This window comes from Heteronotia binoei, chromosome 14 (assembly GCF_032191835.1).
Source record: "Heteronotia binoei isolate CCM8104 ecotype False Entrance Well chromosome 14, APGP_CSIRO_Hbin_v1, whole genome shotgun sequence".
Lineage (NCBI taxonomy): Eukaryota > Metazoa > Chordata > Lepidosauria > Squamata > Gekkonidae > Heteronotia > Heteronotia binoei.
The window spans coordinates 11,186,803-11,205,195 of NC_083236.1; the positions used below are offsets into that span (position 1 = coordinate 11,186,803).

General features: G+C 43.3%; 1 protein-coding gene across 2 annotated transcripts in view; it reads left to right on the plus strand.

Annotated features, from left to right (window-relative positions):
• RALGAPA2 (Ral GTPase activating protein catalytic subunit alpha 2) overlaps window positions 1–18,393 on the plus strand; it is a 380,381-nt gene that overhangs the window by 319,623 nt on the left and 42,365 nt on the right. For both annotated transcript variants that reach the window (XM_060253668.1, XM_060253669.1), the window contains one exon: window positions 9,668–9,789. In XM_060253668.1, the coding sequence (XP_060109651.1) occupies window positions 9,668–9,789 (122 nt within the window). The remainder of the gene's footprint in view (window positions 1–9,667; window positions 9,790–18,393) is intronic.

Genomic DNA, 18,393 nt, shown 5'->3' on the forward strand with positions numbered 1-18,393 from the left:
CCTTGGCATTTTCAGTTAAAAGATCTGGCAGTAGGTGATGTGAAAGACCTCTGCCTGAAACCCTGGAGACCTGCTGCCGGTCTAACTAGATAATGCTGACTTTGATGGACCAAGGATCTGATTCAGTAGAAGGCAGCTGCACATTTCCCCCCACCAACCTGTGTCACAATTACAGAAGTGCTCACAGAAGTTTTTAATTGTGAATTGGTCTGTTTGATTGTATTGGGGGGGGGGGGTTGTTTTACCTCTGTAATTGTTTTATCTCTGATGTGATCCACCCTGTGCCCATTTGGGAAGGGTGGGATAGAAAAAGGATGGATGGATGGATGGATGGATGGATGGATGGATGGATAAGAAGTTGGGAACTCTTGCTATAGATATATGGCTTTGGGTCCTACAGAACCACAAATAGCATGAGTCTACAGAAAGGATTTTTGCTGTCTCTTTTCCTAATGCCCACACTCAATTTTAGCCCCTTGTGCCCCTGCCACAAGCTCTGATGGTTGAGAGGCTATATAGAAATGTGCAAATCACAGCATAGACTGATTCCCTCTTCTCACTGTAGCTCACTGGGCCACCACCATACTCCTATTTGCAGGTGTTTGGAGGTGCTTTGGAGGCTGCAATGGAAAGAGGAAAGTCACAGAAGCCACTCTGTTGACTCCTAGGGATCCATCACATTGTATTTATTTATTTAGAACATTCTTATGCCACCTCCCCAGAAACCTGCCTGAAATAGCATACAAAATAAAAACAAAACATTAAAACGTATTAATTAAAATCCAGCATGAAAACTCAGATGAGTATAAAAACCATAAACCATAAAAGCAGACAACTGATCAGCGTAAAATAAATTTCCAGAATAAAATAATGTTAAAGATCAACACCTTGATTAAAAACCCAGTTGAGCAGAAATGTTTTGGCCTGGTGCCTAAAAGAGAGCAATCTATGTGCCAGGGGATCCTCAAGGAGAAGGACATTCCAGAAGCTAGGTGCCACTCCTGAAAAACCCTATTTCTGGCTGCTGCCTGCCTCGCCCCTGAAGGCAGGGGCACAGAGAGCGGTCTTTGAGAGGCAGATCGTAAATGGTGAGGAGGACCTAAGCCATTTAGGACTTTAAAGTTAAGAATCACCACCTTGAATTGTAGCCAGAAACCAATGGGCAGCCATGACACTGGCATACTGAATTAACAAACACGTACAGTATGTCACAGAAGTGAGTACACCCCTCACATTTTGTAAATATTTAAGTATATCTTTTCATGTGACAACACTGAAGAAATGACACTTGGCTACAATGTAAAGTAGTGAGTCTACAGCTTGTATAACAGTGTAAATGTGCTGTCCCCTCAAAATTACGCAACACACAGCCATTAATGTCTAAACTGCCGGCAACAAAAGTGAGTACACCTCTAAGTGATAATGTCCAAATGGGGCCCAAAGTGTCAATATTTTGTGCGGCCACCATTATTTTCCAGCACTGCCTTAACCCTCTTGGGCATAGAGTTTAGCAGAGCTTCACAGGTTGCCACTGGAGTCCTCTTCCACTCCTCCATGATGACGTCACGTAGCTGATGGATGTTAGAGACCTTGCGCAGCTCTACCTTCCATTTCAGGATGCCCCACAGATGCTCAATAGGGTTTAGGTCTGGAGACATGCTTGGCCAGTCCATCACCTTTACCCTCAGCTTCTTTAGCAAGGCAGTGGTCGTTTTGGAGGTGTGTTTGGGGTCGTTATCATGTTGGAATACTGCCCTGCGCTCAATCTCCAAAGGGAGGGGATTATGCTCTGCTTCAGTATGTCACAGTACATGTTGGCATTCATGGTTCCCTCAATGAACTGTAGCTCCCCAGTACCGGCAGCACTCATGCAGCCCCAGACCATGACATTCCCACCACCATGCTTAACTGTAGGCAAGACACACTTGTCTTTGTACTCCTCACCTGGTTGCCACCACACACACTTGACACCATCTGAACCAAATAAGTTTATCTTGGTCTCATCGGACCACAGGACATGGTTCCAGAAATCCATGTCCTTAGTCTGTTTGTCTGCAGCAAACCATTTGCGGGCTTTCTTGTGCATCATCTTTAGAAGAGGCTTCCTTCTGGGATGATAGCCCTGCAGACCAATTTGATGCAGCGTGCAGCGTGCAGCGTATGGTCTGAGCACTGACAGGCTGACCCCCCCACCCCTTCAACCTCTATAGCAATGCTGGCAGCACTCATACGTCTATTTCCCAAAGCCAACCTCTGGATATGACTCTGAGCACGGGCACTCAACTTCTTTGGTCGACCATGGCGAGGCCTGTTCTGAGTGGAACCTGTCCTGTTAACCACTGTATGGTCTTGGCCACCATGCTGCAGCTCAGTTTCAGGGTCTTGGCAATCTTCTTATAGCCAAGGCCATCTTTATGTAGAGCAACAATTAATTTTTTCAGATCCTCAGAGTTCATTGCCTTGAGGTGCCATGTAGAACTTCCAGTGACCAGTATGAGGGAGTGAGAGCGATAACCTGCTTCCCCTTCACACCCTGATACCTTGTACCACTAACGAGTCACATGACACCAGGGAGGGAAAACGGCTACTTGGGCCCCATTTGGACATTATCACTTAGGGGTGTACTCACTTTTGTTGCCAGCAGTTTAGACATTAATGGCTGTGTGTTACACATTTACACTGTTATACAAGCTGCAGACTCACTACTTTACATTGTAGCCAAGTGTCATTTCTTCAGTGTTGTCACATGAACAGATATACTTAAATATTTACAAAATGTGAGGGGGCTTACTCACTTCTGTGACATACTGTATATAAATAAGTTGATCACATATTTCACATGGCCTTGTGAACGGCAAGAAGTTCAAATGGGATTGCACTAACCTGTGACATTTTGCATGACTGGATATTTCAAAAGTTTAATGACAAGATAATTGAAGGACTATGGAAATTGTTATCATTTTTTTAGCTATTATTATAGTAACCATTGCAAAACAGCACACCATGTTAAGAACCATAAGAACATCAGAGGAGCCTTGCTGGATCAGACCAGTGGTCCATCTAGTCCAGTGGCCTGCCTCATACACTGGCCAGCAAGTTCTTCTGGAGGGCCAACAAAGCATAGAGGCTGAAACTTTTCCCTTCTCCTGTCACTGGGATTCAAGGGTTGAATGCCTCTGAACATGGAGGTTCCCTTTAGTCACCATGGCTGGTAGCCACTTAGAGAACTGCCCTCCATGAACTGCAGCCATCACTATGTCCTCTGGCACTGAGTTTCATATTTTATCACTGGCTGTGTAAAGAAGTATTTCTCTTGGAAACAAACCTTCTCATAAGTGTTTTAGATGTGAAACTTCAAACGGGAAGTATAGTAATTATTGGTTTTGGTCCAGTAGATACTGCACCAGCATAATTTTATCAGAAAAGTTTTGGGGGAATTCTGCAAGTGCTCAGATCAGTGCACTAGATACCCATGATATGAATAGCACCAAGGAAACAATAACTTGCTTGTACTATATAACCATTTAACAAATTAAAGGCAGCTATGAAAAATTATATTGTATTACAAATCATTTTAGATTTACTGCCACCTAGTTTTGTGACTCAATATTTTTCTAAGAAAGCAGACACTCCATTATTCTTTAGCTGTAGTACAAAACACCAGTTTTGCTGAGTAGAAAACTTCCCAATAGAGGCTGAAACAGTCCAGTGAAATGTCCTGGACCTACAAGGTTCTTCCTGAATTCAGACAGACCTTCCACTATCTTCACAGTAAAAACAGGTACCCAAAGTTGATTTGATTTGACTAGGCATGCCAGGCTCCTGGTGGGACCTGGAGATCTCTCATCTGCAGGCTACAGAGATCAGCTTCCTTGAAGAAAATGCTTTAGAGGGTAAACTCAATGGCATTGTACCCCAGTGAGGTCTGTGTCTTTCGCAGGCTTCATCCCCAAATCTCTAGGAGTTTCCCAGCCTGGATCTGATAACCTTACCCTGCTCCCATCCTCTGCTGATGGCCAGGGGGGAACTAGCAACCCTGGATTTGACAAAAGTATAAGAAACCTGGTCTACCTCTGACTTTTAGAAATGTGTCTATTTACTTCATTTATATCCCCTTTTTCTCTTCAGTGGGGACCCAAAGTGGCCTACAGCCTTCTCCTCATCTTCATTTTATCCTCATAACAACCTTGTGAGACAGGTTAGACTAAGTGTGTGTCTGGCTCAAGCCTCCATGCAGAGTGGGGGTTCAAACCTGGATCTCCCAGATTCTAGTCCAACTCTCTGACCACTTTACCATAAATTCAAATTCCTGTCTGCAGGCATAACTTTGCTTAATTAATCTAATGCTGAATTGCCGTGCTGTGTGACTCTTGTCGGAACTTTTAATGTCTTTGAAGAGCCCCTAAAATATATTTTGTAGCAGGCAAAAGATGTTCCCTTTATAGGTTTCAACCTTCAAAATGCATATCAGATCAAACTTAGAATTAAATTCTGCTGTGCAGATTTTCCCTTCTCCTTTAGCTACATCATAGTTTACCACACCCCATTTCTTTCATTGTACAGTTTCAACAGGCTCCTAAAGATTAACACAGTCACCAGGGAAGAAAAGCTACCACAAATATATAAAAATGAAACCAAATATATATATACTTCTTAATTGGAAGCCTAGATGTGAAATAGCACAGAACTAAATTGAAAATCATATAATTCTGGTTTGGCATAGGGACCTCAGGAAGACGAAGTCAGAATTTATGCAGAAATGAATGTACCTTTAAAACAGCAAAATGTAAACTAATTCCCCCAATAATCGTGTTTTTCCAGAAGACCTGATTAAAGTACATAGGTGTAGGGATGCCAGTCTCCAGGTGAGACCTGGGAATCTCCCAGAATTACGGCTCATCTTCAGACTACAGAGATCAGTTTCCCTTAAGAAAATGGATGGTTTGGAGGGTGGACTCTATTTTGGCATTGTACCCCACTGCGATCCCTGTCCATCTCCATATTTCCCGGAGTTTCTCTACCTGGATCTGGCAACCCTATCTGATTTACTGTCATTCGGTAGGGCCTGCAAGATGGAGCTATTCCATTGGGCCTTTGGTCGTTTATTCCATCTCTTTGGCCTCCCCTTGTTGTAATCCTATTTTATCTTATTACCATCTGACTATTGCAAAATGTGCCCTTGCCACCTATGATGTAATGTATTTTACTGCTGCTTGGTTTTATTGTATTGTGTTTGGTTTTTAACTTGCAGGTTTTAAATTGTTATCTAATTTGTGCTGTGAGCCACCCTGAGCCTGTTTATGGGAAAGGGCAGAATATAAGCCCACAAAATAAATAAATAAATAAAATATCCGCCCATCCCCCACTGGTGACCAGGGGACCTAGCAAACCTGGACGGGAGTACAAAATATTTTAATGCCTATTTTGACAACAGGAGTGTATCTCATACAGCTGACAAACGTGCACAAAATGTGTAGTTGCATTGGAGGAAAGGCCATTTTCTAATATAAGAATGTTGCTTCCCGCTCCCCCTGCTAGTAGCAGGGTGAGAGAGGCAGCATTTTGACCCTCATAGCCCCATGGCTTCTCAGCCATCTTGTTGGTTCCTAATAATTAAAGTTAAATAAAGTCCCTTGCCAGCGGTCTTTTCTTCAGCTACAATTTGAGAGGAACTCTGCTAGGAGACATACCTTTTGTGTTCAAAGATACCCTGGCTGTTTCTGCCATCCATTCTTGTGCCTTCCTCCCCCATCCCATTGGATAATAGCCCCTGCAGAGAGGAAAGGGAACCAGAAGGGCTGAGAGACAGAACAGGCTGGGAAAGTCTTTCAAAAACGCAAATATGTTATCTTTAATCTGCCCTGGACCTTAGAAGCATATATAGGGGCAGGAGTAGGACCTTCACGTGTCTGCTGCCCTTGCAACAGCGGCAGGGATGGGGGGAACCACCTCTTATCCTTGCCACCTCTGCTAGGATAATGGATAGGAGGAAACTCTCTCCAGTGTGATGCAGTGACTGGAGTGTCAGACCAGAATCTTGGGAGACTCAGATTCAAATTCAGTAGATTTAGAAGGGCATAACTCTGCTAAGGATGGCATTGTGAGATACGAAAACCTTTGAGTGCAATCATATGAGCAGTTTGGTCCGACATAGCCACCCCACCTGTCTAGATGAAACAGGCACAATCACACGTGAATATCTGGCTTCCATCCCCCACTTGTCCTTACCTCACGCTAAAATGACTCTCGCATGGATGAAATAGTCACCCGCAAATTCCAGAGGCTTCCCTGGCAAAGTGCTTCCATGGCAGGGTGTCATGAAAATGCATGAGCAGTGTGATCATTCCACTCCATGTCTGGTTGTCCTTCCCCCCCCCCACCCAACCCCACTCTGATGTGTGCTTCAGCGCCCCCATCGAATGCAGCCAGGAGTGTGTGTGTGCTTGTTTGCTTCTGCACATGCACAGTGAGAACTGGGGGGACCCAGTCCGTGGTTGCGGCATAATACTGATGTGGATGACCAACCACAGGCCCATGGTGCTATAATGCTGGCTTATGGGGCACTGTCTGATGGATATAAACTGCCCCAAAACCAAGTGGCTTATTTAAAGCCAAGATCCATCTGACCACACCCTTTGACTCGACCAGTTAAAGAAAAATGCATGGATTTTTCTCTCTCTCTTGTACTCTGCCACAGGATTAATTTTAGATATTCAAAATAATTTTCTTAATTTCCTTTGTATTTCCTATCATTTTATTATTTTAAGATCATTTCATTATTACAAAAAATCATTTCTTCCAACTGCCCCTAAAAAGACTTGAGTAAATTTAAAATGCAGAGAGCCATGAACTCTTTTTCTTTTAATTGCTTTACCAATTCCTGACTTGCATCACAAATTAAAAAGAGTTCATTCACCTCACTTTCGTCAAAAACTCTACGCTATAAAAGCCTAAACAAAACCAGGGATTTAGAAAGCTCTTTGTATTGCTATTCTTGCAACCTCCTACCTTTTGAATGTGCAGGATTCCACCTGGATCGATCAGGATTTTTATGTTTAAGTTACTCCTGTAACTGGAAAATCTTTTTTTAAAGAATCTAATAAATATGTTTGCTCTCCAGGTGTTCAGTTGATTTGTACCTTCTAGTTTCTGAACTTCCTTGGGAATCCCTCATCAATGCTGTGTGAATGTTGCCTCTATCTGAATGAGTAATACTTATTTCATTATATCCTGAACGAACTTGCCAATCTGACAAACTTCATGCGCAGTGTAGAGGACGATGCCTTTGAGTGCCTCCTCAGTCCATGCATGTGTCGGATTCAAGAAACCATTTTCTATAGGACATTATTCAGCACAGCATGCCAAGACTTTCCAGAGTATCTGCCTCGTTTGCACAGAGCCCGCAAAGCAGATTGCTGGCCACAAAGGCGAGAAAAGGGATTGTGAGTGGATGGCAAGTCCACAGAGGTCTGCCGGCAGGCTCAGGTGGTTTTCAGCCATAAGTTTAGCTAAGCTCTTCCCATAATTTGTCACGCCTTGGTCTGTTCCTGCTGCGCCCACACGTGCCAGCTTAGTGTCAGAAAGTCTGTGCACCAGACGGCCACTCAGGCCTAACGCCCTGCTGTTCAGGACCAGCGGCTTGCTGTGTCAGTGTGGAGCGAGAGCCCTGGCAACAGCCGCGCTCTGTGCAGAATAAGCATGTCCGTAATGAGATGTGAATGGCATCAGTCATTCCCTTTAGAATAGGGTCTAGGCGTGTGCCTTTTCTCTTAGGAAGTTTGGCAGCCTGTTCATTAACCAAGAATCATCAGGAGTTCAGCCTGTAGCAGGAAAGTGGCCTCAGACACACTCGGGCTCCGCCTGGATGGTCAGGGCCAGGTTTTTCAAGAAAAAGGAAATAGAAATGTCAGCAGGGGCAGTGGGTGAAATGCTGGCTGTTTTAAAAATTACTCCACTGTGATGTTTCTATGAAAAGATTTTGATCAGGTTTGTCAATGTGACGAACTTGGGGCATTACTGTGGAAATGGCCCATGATAGGCCGCAACAAAGATGGTATTCACGGCATTTAATGCTGCATTGTGAAGTTTTCTCCATGAAACATCCAATAATAGTATCGCAAAGACGTGGTATCTGTAAAACAGTGACAGGAAATGACACGTCACACTGACTGTTTGAGTGTTTAATTCACACTGTTGTATTGTGAATACTCTAATCCATTGTATATTTGTTCCGAATGTTATCCTGTTATTTGAAGTGCGTGATTCGCCATCAAAGAAAACAGAAGCTGCACACAAAGAAAGAGATTTGCTCTCTCCACTGTGAAAAGCTACCACAAGCAGGGGTCCTATTAAGACAGCTGGAAAGTTGCTTCAGCTTGTTCCGCTTGTAAGTTTTATTGGCAACTGGTTTTTGATTATGCATTTGAATGGTGTGTGTTCCAGGTTGCCGGGTTTTAATTAAAAGGCAATACCATTGGTTTTCAAAGCTTTGTTGTCTGCATAATTAAGACTGGAACATGTACACATTCTATTTTTGAAAAACTGGGAAGCATTAAGAAATGAGACATATATATTATTACAGCAAGCAGATCTTCCAAAACAAATGTTAACTGTAAGCTTAGCACACTTACAACATCTGAACAATAATGATCTACATTTTTATTTCAAACAATTAGTTGCATTTCCTTTTTTCTTCCACAGCCTGCAGTTTTAATTTAATTCTATCAACATTTTGAAAAAAGTTATTACAATATTCATTCAGTGACATTCTGTGATACTTCAATTGTTCATTAACTGTAACACTTGTTCCTTGTTTAGTTATTGGATTTAGTAAGTGATTGTTCACATTTATTTCTTACAGAAGTTTCTCAGTCACTTTTGGCAGTTGGCCTTTGAATGCCTCCGTGTGGAGACTATTTCCCCTGTTGCACTCACCGTAGTAACAACGGAGCATCCACAGGACAGCTTTCCACATTCTTTCCTTTCCTCAGCCCCCACTCCTGAATGCCATTCCCACCACCACCAGTGGGGGGCTTCTTAAAAAGAACCAGTAACTGATCGTGATTCTTTTAAAATTACTGATTATAGAATTGCTGCTTCTTTTTAAATTTATTGTTTTTGCAACACTAGAGCAACTGCTGATTTTTTTAACCTCTAAAAGAACTATGGTGACATTACAGCTGTGAAGAGCTGACATGAGCGGAAATGGCACTGACGTGGGCAGGACCTTTAAAATGCATACCTTTCTGTCCATACAGCATGCCAACATGCTTCTACTATGACCTTTATGGAAAGGTCCTACCAAACCATATTTAGGAAAGACCACATCATAACAGAAGAAAATCTGGAAAGTGCACCACTGTCATGTGGATGCTCCCAGTAAGCTCTCTGATTTTGAAGATAAGGCAGAGCAAAACAGCCATAAGGAAGCAGCCTTTCTAAAAACAAAAAGATACACCTTTTCTGATGCTGGAAAATGTTGCACTCAGGTTCCTATGCCAAGCTACTTGAAAGATGTTAACTATGAATCCTCTGGTTTTGTGGCAGTATCTCTCTGAAAATGGAGCAGTTACCTTCATAACTGTTATGGGCTGCTGCATGTGTTTGTGTGGTTGGGGGTTCTGTCATGATGTCCATGTATGCATTTTCCTTAACCTGTTTCCTGTAGTTATGAAGAAAGAGCTCTGTATCTTGAAGCAATAATCCAGAATCACAAAGAAGTGATGACGTTTGAGGATTTTGCTGCTCAGGTCTTCTCTCCCTCTCCCAGTTACTCTCTCAGTGGATGTGGTGAGTCTGTGCATGCCTTCCCCTCCCTTTCTGTGAACACTAACCACTGAGAAGCTCTTAAGCAGCAGATGTACACCTGTTTTCCACTGATAAATGGTTGCAAATTTAAGAAGAGCATTCTGCCTCTGAATTAGCTAATGAATATCAAAAGGAATGACAACATTCATTTTAATTTGTTTTGCATCAGAGCCGTTCACTCGGTTCCTTTCTTCAGCTATCCTGTTAACCCCTGAATCTAGCAAGGTTAATGAACTTTCTCTCACTAATGTGCTCTGGTTCATTCAAGAGTGCCGGCTTCTTGCTGAGCTGGGAATATGTTGTGCAAAAGCTGTTGTGAAGCAGTGCATACTTATAAAAAATATATATAGTTCCTCACAGCGGAGGCCATTGCAGCTAATGCTGAATGGGGATTATGTTTCTGAAAAAACTAGGGCCTTGGATTAGCACGGGTTGGAGAATATAAGGATGATGTTTCATCACCAATCAACATGGCTATGCATATACAAACATTCTACATGGTACAAGGATTTTAACGTTAGTAAGATTATTTTAACGATTTAGAGACTTAGTTTTAAAAAGAAAACTTTGTTACAAAATGCATCTTCGCGATTTAGCAATGTCTCTTAGAAGCAGAACACAAGGCAAGCCCTACAGTTTTCTCAGTATAAGATTCCGTTATGCTCTGGTTATGCCCATTTTGAGAAACCAACTTTTCCTACTTGCATTAGGGGACTGTGTTGGATTGTCTGATAGATCATCTCAAATCCTGGTGAACATTTTTGGTGCATCTCTTTCCTTTCTTTTACCGTGACTGACCAACCTATCTTTATATGTGAGCTTTCAAAAATAACAAATTAAATTTAGTGAAATGAATCACTTTACAAATAAAATCAGACACACATCACTGTTTAACATTATTGGCTTAGGTCCTTGAGCTTTCTGAGCTTTGTTAAGAGATAAGAGGTATATGCATGTACTTGTGTTGGTCGCCAGTAGCAGCAGGCAGAAGGCTTTGGAGATAAGCAAGCTGGCAGAAGTAAAGAGGAGTCTGTGCTATTTACATAATCACACCTCTGCTTCCTGGAGAGGCGTCAAGAGACAAAAATGGCCTCTATTGATCTTTGTTGAACTGGAATACTAAACAACATCAGAAAAGCTTGTAACAAAGCTTTGATTAATGTTTTCTCTATTGAAAATGTGACACAGCTGTGAATTAAATTATTTACATAGCCAAAAACTGTGAAAGTGAAAAATGATTTTATAAAAGTATAGATTGTATACATTGGATTTATGAAATGATTCAACTGGCTACTTAATAGAAAACAATAACAGTGGGAACTTACAAATTTTGAAAGTGTTCTCTTCTAGTCTCATTTGATTTTGCTGTTTGTGTATTACAATGTATATGGAAGCAAGACTATGAGAAATAGTTGGAGTCAGGGCTTTTTTGTAGAAAAAGCCCAGCAGGAACTCATTTGCATATTAGGCCACACCCCCTGGTGCCAAGTCAGCCGGAACTGCGTTCCTGTGCATTCCTGCTCCAAAAAAAAAAAAACATGGTTGGAGCAGACTGAGGTGACCCAATCTAGTGGGAACCATTCACACCCATCACCCAGCCTGGAAAAGTGAGATTCAAATATAGGATTGATACAAGAGCACAGCTGTGGTTTTTGCACAATTTCATTTAGCCAGCCAGAGATTCCTTGTAAAGTGGGACCAAATACCTCAATTATTCAGCAAATAAATGACCTAGATCTGTTGGAGAGCAGACCAAGAGTTATTCAGATCCTGTCAGACCCTCCCCTCATTTGGCTCAAGAACAGCAGAGGCCACTGAATATTTAAGTGCAGCCTTCCACATTTAGCTGAATACAAGTTGTCAAAGTAAAATGGTGAGCTTTAGTTGCCCAGTTAAATGTAAATCTACAAAATGATCTTTAAAACCTGAGTCAGTCATACAAATTTTCACAAACTGATGAAATCTACATGATCTGCAAGTAAATAAAAAGGTTATTTGAGGAGAGAAAAACATACTTTCTTAGAAGTCAGGGTAGCGCCAGCCAAGAATATGAGAGAGATTATGAAATGCTTCCTTTAAAATGACACCTAATATCTCTGGTAATGTGTCAGTAATCTAAGTACCAACAGAAAAGCAATCACCATTTGTAAAAAAAAATATGTTGCCTAAAGAGTCAGAGGTTCTGATCAGTTAATTTAATGAAGTCATTATTACTTACAAAGCACCTAAAACGGGTTTCAAACTGATTTGTTAGGAGGGCTGGATCTGACACAAATGGGACTTTATGGAGCCGGGCCATGTGTGTCATAAAATGCAATGTGAGGTAGCAGAGATATAAATTTTATAAAGGATAGAGACAAACACAATTAAAAATATCAGTTTTAAGTTAAAATACAAACATGCTTAAAACTCTTGCAGTATTTTTTTTTTAATGGAAAGGTGGGGGAATAGCGGGATTTGGCAATGTAATTTTTAAATAAAACATCAAGAAAAAGCACAAGGATCACAGCAGAAACTAAAAATATAGAATGCTCTGAGCCTGGGGAAATGATGAAATGGCATTGCAGCTCCCCCCCTCCTGGGGTCTACTCAGATTGGCAATAGCTCTCCATTGTAATATTCCCCTTTGGCTGTGGGTTCCCATGTTAGAGTACTCACTAGGCACCAGTTCTCAGGTCCACTGAGCAGAGAAAAGTTGGCTTGAAACATCAACCCCTTATTTGCAAGGACACAACTCCAGGAAACATGAGCTTCAAGTGGCTATAGGAACTCTGAAACAGCACACACAAAGTTGCAAGAAAAGGCAGGGGTGTCAAGCATGTGGCCTGTGGGCCAAACTGACCTGCTCAGGGCTTCAATCAGGCCTACAGGGCTCTTTTCTCCCCTTCCTCCGTCCTGTCCTCACCCTGTGAAGCTCCCGACAACATTCCCAGCTCCTTCTGCCTTTGCAGAGGCTAAAGCTGAAAGCAAAGCTGCAAAGAAAATGCAGAATGGATTTTCTTTTCAGGCTTCTGGGTAGTGCAAACGTGAACAGAAAATTCACTCCATGTTTTCCTTGCAACATTGTCTATGTGTTTCAAAGGAGAGGAACTTCCCAACGTTCCTGTGGCCAACTGAAGCTTCCTGGAGTTGTACCACAGCAAATCAAGCTTTGATACTTTGAGCCAGCTTTGTCTCTTCTCAATTAAGTGAGAACTAGTGTCTAGTGCAAGGGTATCAAACATGTGGCCCGGGGGTCAAATCAGGCCCCTGGAGGACTCCTATCAGGCCCTCAAGCAACTGGCTGTCATCGGCTTCCTTCTCCCTATCTCTTGCCTCCTTCTGCATAACAGCTTGCTTTGCAAGGCTTGCTCAATCACACAGGAGCTACAGAGCAAAACCTCTATTTCTCCCTTGGCTGAGCCTCCTCCCTTGGGGAGGAAGGGGGAAGGCAGAGCTTGCTTTTCCAGGCTCTTTCAATCACACAGCAGAGTTACTGAGCCAAGTCTCTCTTCCTTCTATTGGCTGAGGCTCCTTCCCCTCCTGAAGAAGGAAGGAAAGAGTCAGTGCTTCCTTTGCCCAGTTCCCTGGATCCCACGGGAGCAATACAAAGAAAGCATCTTTAAGGCCAATGAGTGCTAAGTTTTAAGCATGGCTTAAGTTTTTTTAAAAAAAAAATTAATTGTGTTTATCTGTGTCCTTTATAAAGTTTATATCTCCGCTCCCTAATCTTAAATAGGTATACACATGGCCTGGCCCGACATGGCCCAGCCCAACCTGACATGGCCCGGCCCAACAAGGCCTCATTTATCAGATCCAGCCTTTGTAACAAACGAATTTGACACCCCTAGTGTCTAGTGAGTACTCTAACTTGGGAACCCACATCCAAAGGGGGATATTACACTGAAGAGCCATTGCTAATCTGAGTAGACCCGGGGGGCGGGGGGGAGCTTGCAATTATTGCCATTTCATTTTTCCCCAGACAGGGAGCATTTTTCTTTAAGTTTCCACTGTGATCCTTGTGCTTTTTCTTGGTGTTTTATTTTTAAAATCCCACTATCCCCCACTATTCCCCCTTTCTGTTTCAAACAAAATATTGCAAGAGTTTTAAGTATGTTTGTATTTTAAGTTAAAAAAACAATATATTTAATTGTGTTCCTGTGTCCTCTATGAAGTCTATATCTCTGCTCTCTGTCAGTAAAGCCTTTGTTAAGATTCCATGTACTATCCATGACAAGTTGGTACAATGTGATTTGGATCCTATTATTGTTAGGTGGATCTGTGACTGGTTGACAGATCGCACCCAAAGAGTGCTTCTGAATGGTTCCTCATCCTCTTGGAGGGGACTGACAAGTGGAGTGGTTCCTCATTCTGTTGGAGAGGAGTGACTCGAGGATCTGTCCGTGGACCTGTTTTGTTCAATATTCTAATATTGCTGCCGACTCCACTACAGTTGACACAGACCATATCAACCTTACCCAGCGCAGCGTTGGTGATCCTGATTTGGCGTTGGCCAGTGCAGAGAGCATGCTGCAGCATGACCCCATCGACACAGAAACACACCCCCGACCATCCTGCAGTGCCTCGGCCAGATTCATACCAACCTTACCCACAGATGCCAGATGATCACACTACTTATCCATGGCCTCCTCCATCCCTGACGCCACACTGGTACCAAAGGCGGCAGTGAAACGATTTGTATAGAATCTACCCCCTGACCTTTCCGTGGCTCACTGCTTGTCCCACTGTGGACTGGGACCAGCACTCTTTAATATCGACTCAACCCCAATCTCCTAAGTCTTGGCCTAAATCTTTTCCAAGAGGAAAAGCACTGAGCAACCATCAGCACCGAGGCTGAAACAACCACCTCCACACCCGTCTCCATCAAATTCAGGTTATTCAAATCCGGAGGATGTACCTAGCTCCCCCAGTGAAGCATCCAATTCGGAAGCAACTGACCCTCTGCCTACTGAACCTGCTCCTCCAGTGCCTGTATTGGGATATAGCACTGATCTCACCCTCAGAAGTTCTGCAGTATTACAGAGACCCGATCAAGAGAATGGCTACCACTCTGGGTTTAACTATAGTCCAACCCCAGCCAGAATATACAGACCTTGCATCCAACATTGTGCAAAAGGACGCTTCAACAGCCATAGCATAGTTGATGACAATCATCCTTCTTCAGACTGCAAAGGCACCATGGGAAATCCATGGCAGTCTTGTCATGCTACCTCAACCACATATACAGGGTCCAGGAGGCAGGCATTGAATTTTTATTCTGACATCCAGAGTCCAACTCTTTGGTAGTTACATCCTCATCAGATGGAAAACATGACTCCTCAACTCCAATGAACAAGGAGAGCAAGAAACTGGATGCTTTTGGAAAGAAATTCAATTCCACTGAGCCCTTGGCATTGAAAACCGTAATTATCTGCCATGCTTCAGCAGGTACCGATATGCAGTGTGGGAACAAATTTCAGACATACTTCCCACCCTCCCTGCAGACCTACCTACCAAATTTAAGAAACTAAAAAAAGAAGGTATGTCAGTGGCAAAGCAATAAGTGAACTCCACTAAACACAGCTTGACACTTCGGTCCCTCATATAGACAATAATATCTGGACTGCCCATGACAGCCCTCACCGTACTGCTAGGCCTCATGGCGGCTACCACATCTATCAATCTACGAATGAGGCCTCTATAGTTGTGGTTCCTGAAACATTTCAGTCTACTCAGATATTCTCAACAGATGATTCTCACCATTCCTCCCCACCTCATTCCCTCCCTCACATGGTGGGACCAGGACTTCAATCTATCTGAGGGTGCTCCTTTCCAACAGTACCCATGGAGACCCTGATTACAGATGTCTCCCTTATGTGATGGGAAGCCTACCTCCAGGGCATCTCAGTGGGCTCAATATGGGGAGTCATTCATTGTTCTCATCACATCAGCTATCTGGAACTGCTTACAATCAGATTTGTTCTACAGTCATTCCTTCCCCTCATTCAGGGCAAAGTTGTAGCAGTATTGATGGACAATACTACAGCCCACAACTACATAAATCACCAAGGGGGAACACCCTTGCCATCGAACTCTGGGGCTGGTGCATTCAGCATGGGATAATCCTAGTGGTGCCCACCTCATGGGGAGACCTGAATACATGTCATGGGGGAGCAACCCTCCACGAATAAGAATTGAACAACCTCTTTCTGAATACAGTTCTTAACAGCTGGGGGACTCCAGATATCAATGTCTTCATGACAAGAATGAACAGAAAGTGTCGCCTTATCTACTCACACAACAAAAGGGATCCTCTGTCTCTAGGGATGGCCTCGTAAGCCCTTGATCAAACAACTTTCTCTACATGTTCCCACCCATTCCGTTGATAACTCAGGTGGTCCACAAGATTCTACAAGACAAACCTCACTGCATACTAATGACTCCTTGGTGGCCTTGGCAACCATGGTTCCCAATCCTACTTCACCTCAGCAAGAGTCATTTCCACCACTTCCCCATGGTTCCAGACCTTCTTCTAGACCATGGGGGCAAAGTCTACTACCACAATGCCCCTCATCTGCAATTTACAGTGTGAGAAGTCAGTTAACTTTGTTTCCACCTAGGGTCAGAGAAATCTTACTGAACAGCAGAAAACTGTGGACTTGGAGGCCCTACACTTACAAGTGGCAGAAAATCCTCAAATTTGCAGCAACATTGGGGACTGCTGCACATATGTCCTCTTGCTCAACTATTTATTTGTTTCTCCTCTCATTAATGCTGGTATATCTCACTCCTCTCCTAGAATTTACTTGTCTGCTATTTCAGCCCACCATGCCAAAGTGGATGGCACTTCAGTCCCATCTAGACAGCAAACACTTCTTAAAGGGACTTCTCTGCATGCATCCCCCAGTGAAGGCCCGACCTGACTATGTAGGATCTCCCACTGGTATTGAAGATGCTGACATGTAAATTCTTTGAACCTTTAGCCAAATGTGAGCTTCACCTACTGTCATGGAAGACAGCCTTTTTCATCCTCAGCTCATAGTCAGTGAATTAGTGGCCCTTCATTTTGACCCTCTCTTTCTTAGGTTCCATACTGATGTGGTCACAATTACTCCAGACATTAACTTTCTTCCAAAGGTAGCATCTGAATTTCATAATCTGAACTGGTCCTCCCAATGTTCTTCCCCAACCCTACCTCAGAAGAAGAATGAAGGTGGCATTCCCTAGATATTAGATGGGCCCTCCTCTTCTACTTGAATAGAACCCGTGCTCTTCACTCCTCACTTGTTTGTTACCTATGCGGACTATCACCAAGGCTCTAAGCTCTCATCCCAACAGCTTTCCAAATGGATAGTAAAGAGTAAAGACAATAAAACTCTGCTGTTTGATGGCTAAGAAACCTCTCCCAGGAATCTTGGCTGCTTCTGCAGTCTTTCTCAAGGGTGTTCCTATCCAGGAGATATGTAAAGCAGCCACATTGCCACACCAAAGATGTTAGTGAAACACTACACTCTAGACATTCAGGGGAGAAGAAGAGCTGTGGTCAGAAGTTCCATTCTTAGTTCTGTGCACAATTGATGCCTGCCAGCACCCATCTTCAGGTAGGATTCAGCTTGTTACTCTCCCAAGAATGTAAAGCACAGAGACTACAATGAAGATAAACAGGTTGCTTAACTGTAATTGATGATCTTCAAGTGGTCATCTGTGCATTCACACCACCCGCCCTTCCTTCCCCACTGCTGTCAACCTGATTATTACTTTATCGATTAGTGGTCAGAAAGAAGCTGGTGGGATCCTGGCACCCTCCCCTAGGCATGCGCAGTAGAGTTCCTGAGCATACTCAGTGGAAAGCCATGAAATCCTCACTTTGGAGCTTTCCATCACCATCGGAGTTGGTGCAGGTGCTTTTTATTCCCAAGGATGTAAAGATCATCAGTTACAGGTTAGCAACCTGTTTTTCTGTGATTTTGTGTTGGAACAGAAGGCAGAAGGTGGTGATGATCACCACCTTTTGGCCTCAGATAGTCTGGTTCCAGGACTTGACGAGACTGTCAATGATGGAACCTTGGTGCCTTTCTCTGAGAGAAGATCTGCTGATACAGGGGTTGGCCAGGTCCTTGACCAGGTCTCTTAAGCCTAACAATCTGGAGGCTTAGCAGACACAATTAAAGGACTTAGGATATTCACACAGAGTGATAGACACCGTATTAGTGTCTAATAGAGCATATAATACAACTTGGCAAGTTTTTCACAGGTGGTGTGCAGAACGTAGTTGAGACCCATTGAAAGTATCTATCTGGAGTTGGGTTGGATAAGGATTTGTGTCTCTCTCGCTCTCTCTCTCGGCTTGGCTTCGCGAACGAAGATTTAAGAAGGGTGCAATAGTCCACGTTTGCTGCAGGCTCGCTGGTGGCTGACAAGACCAATGTGGGACAGGCAGGTCCGGCCACAGCGGCTGCAGGGAAAAGTCTGATTTAGGGTTGGTCCTGTAGCAGTGCGATTCTTCCTCAATCTCCTTTTGTCCTCAAGACCAGCTATGCGTGTGTTCTCAAAGGAAGAGACAGCCTGGTGGATGGTGTGCCTCCATGCTTTGCGATCTGAGGCTAG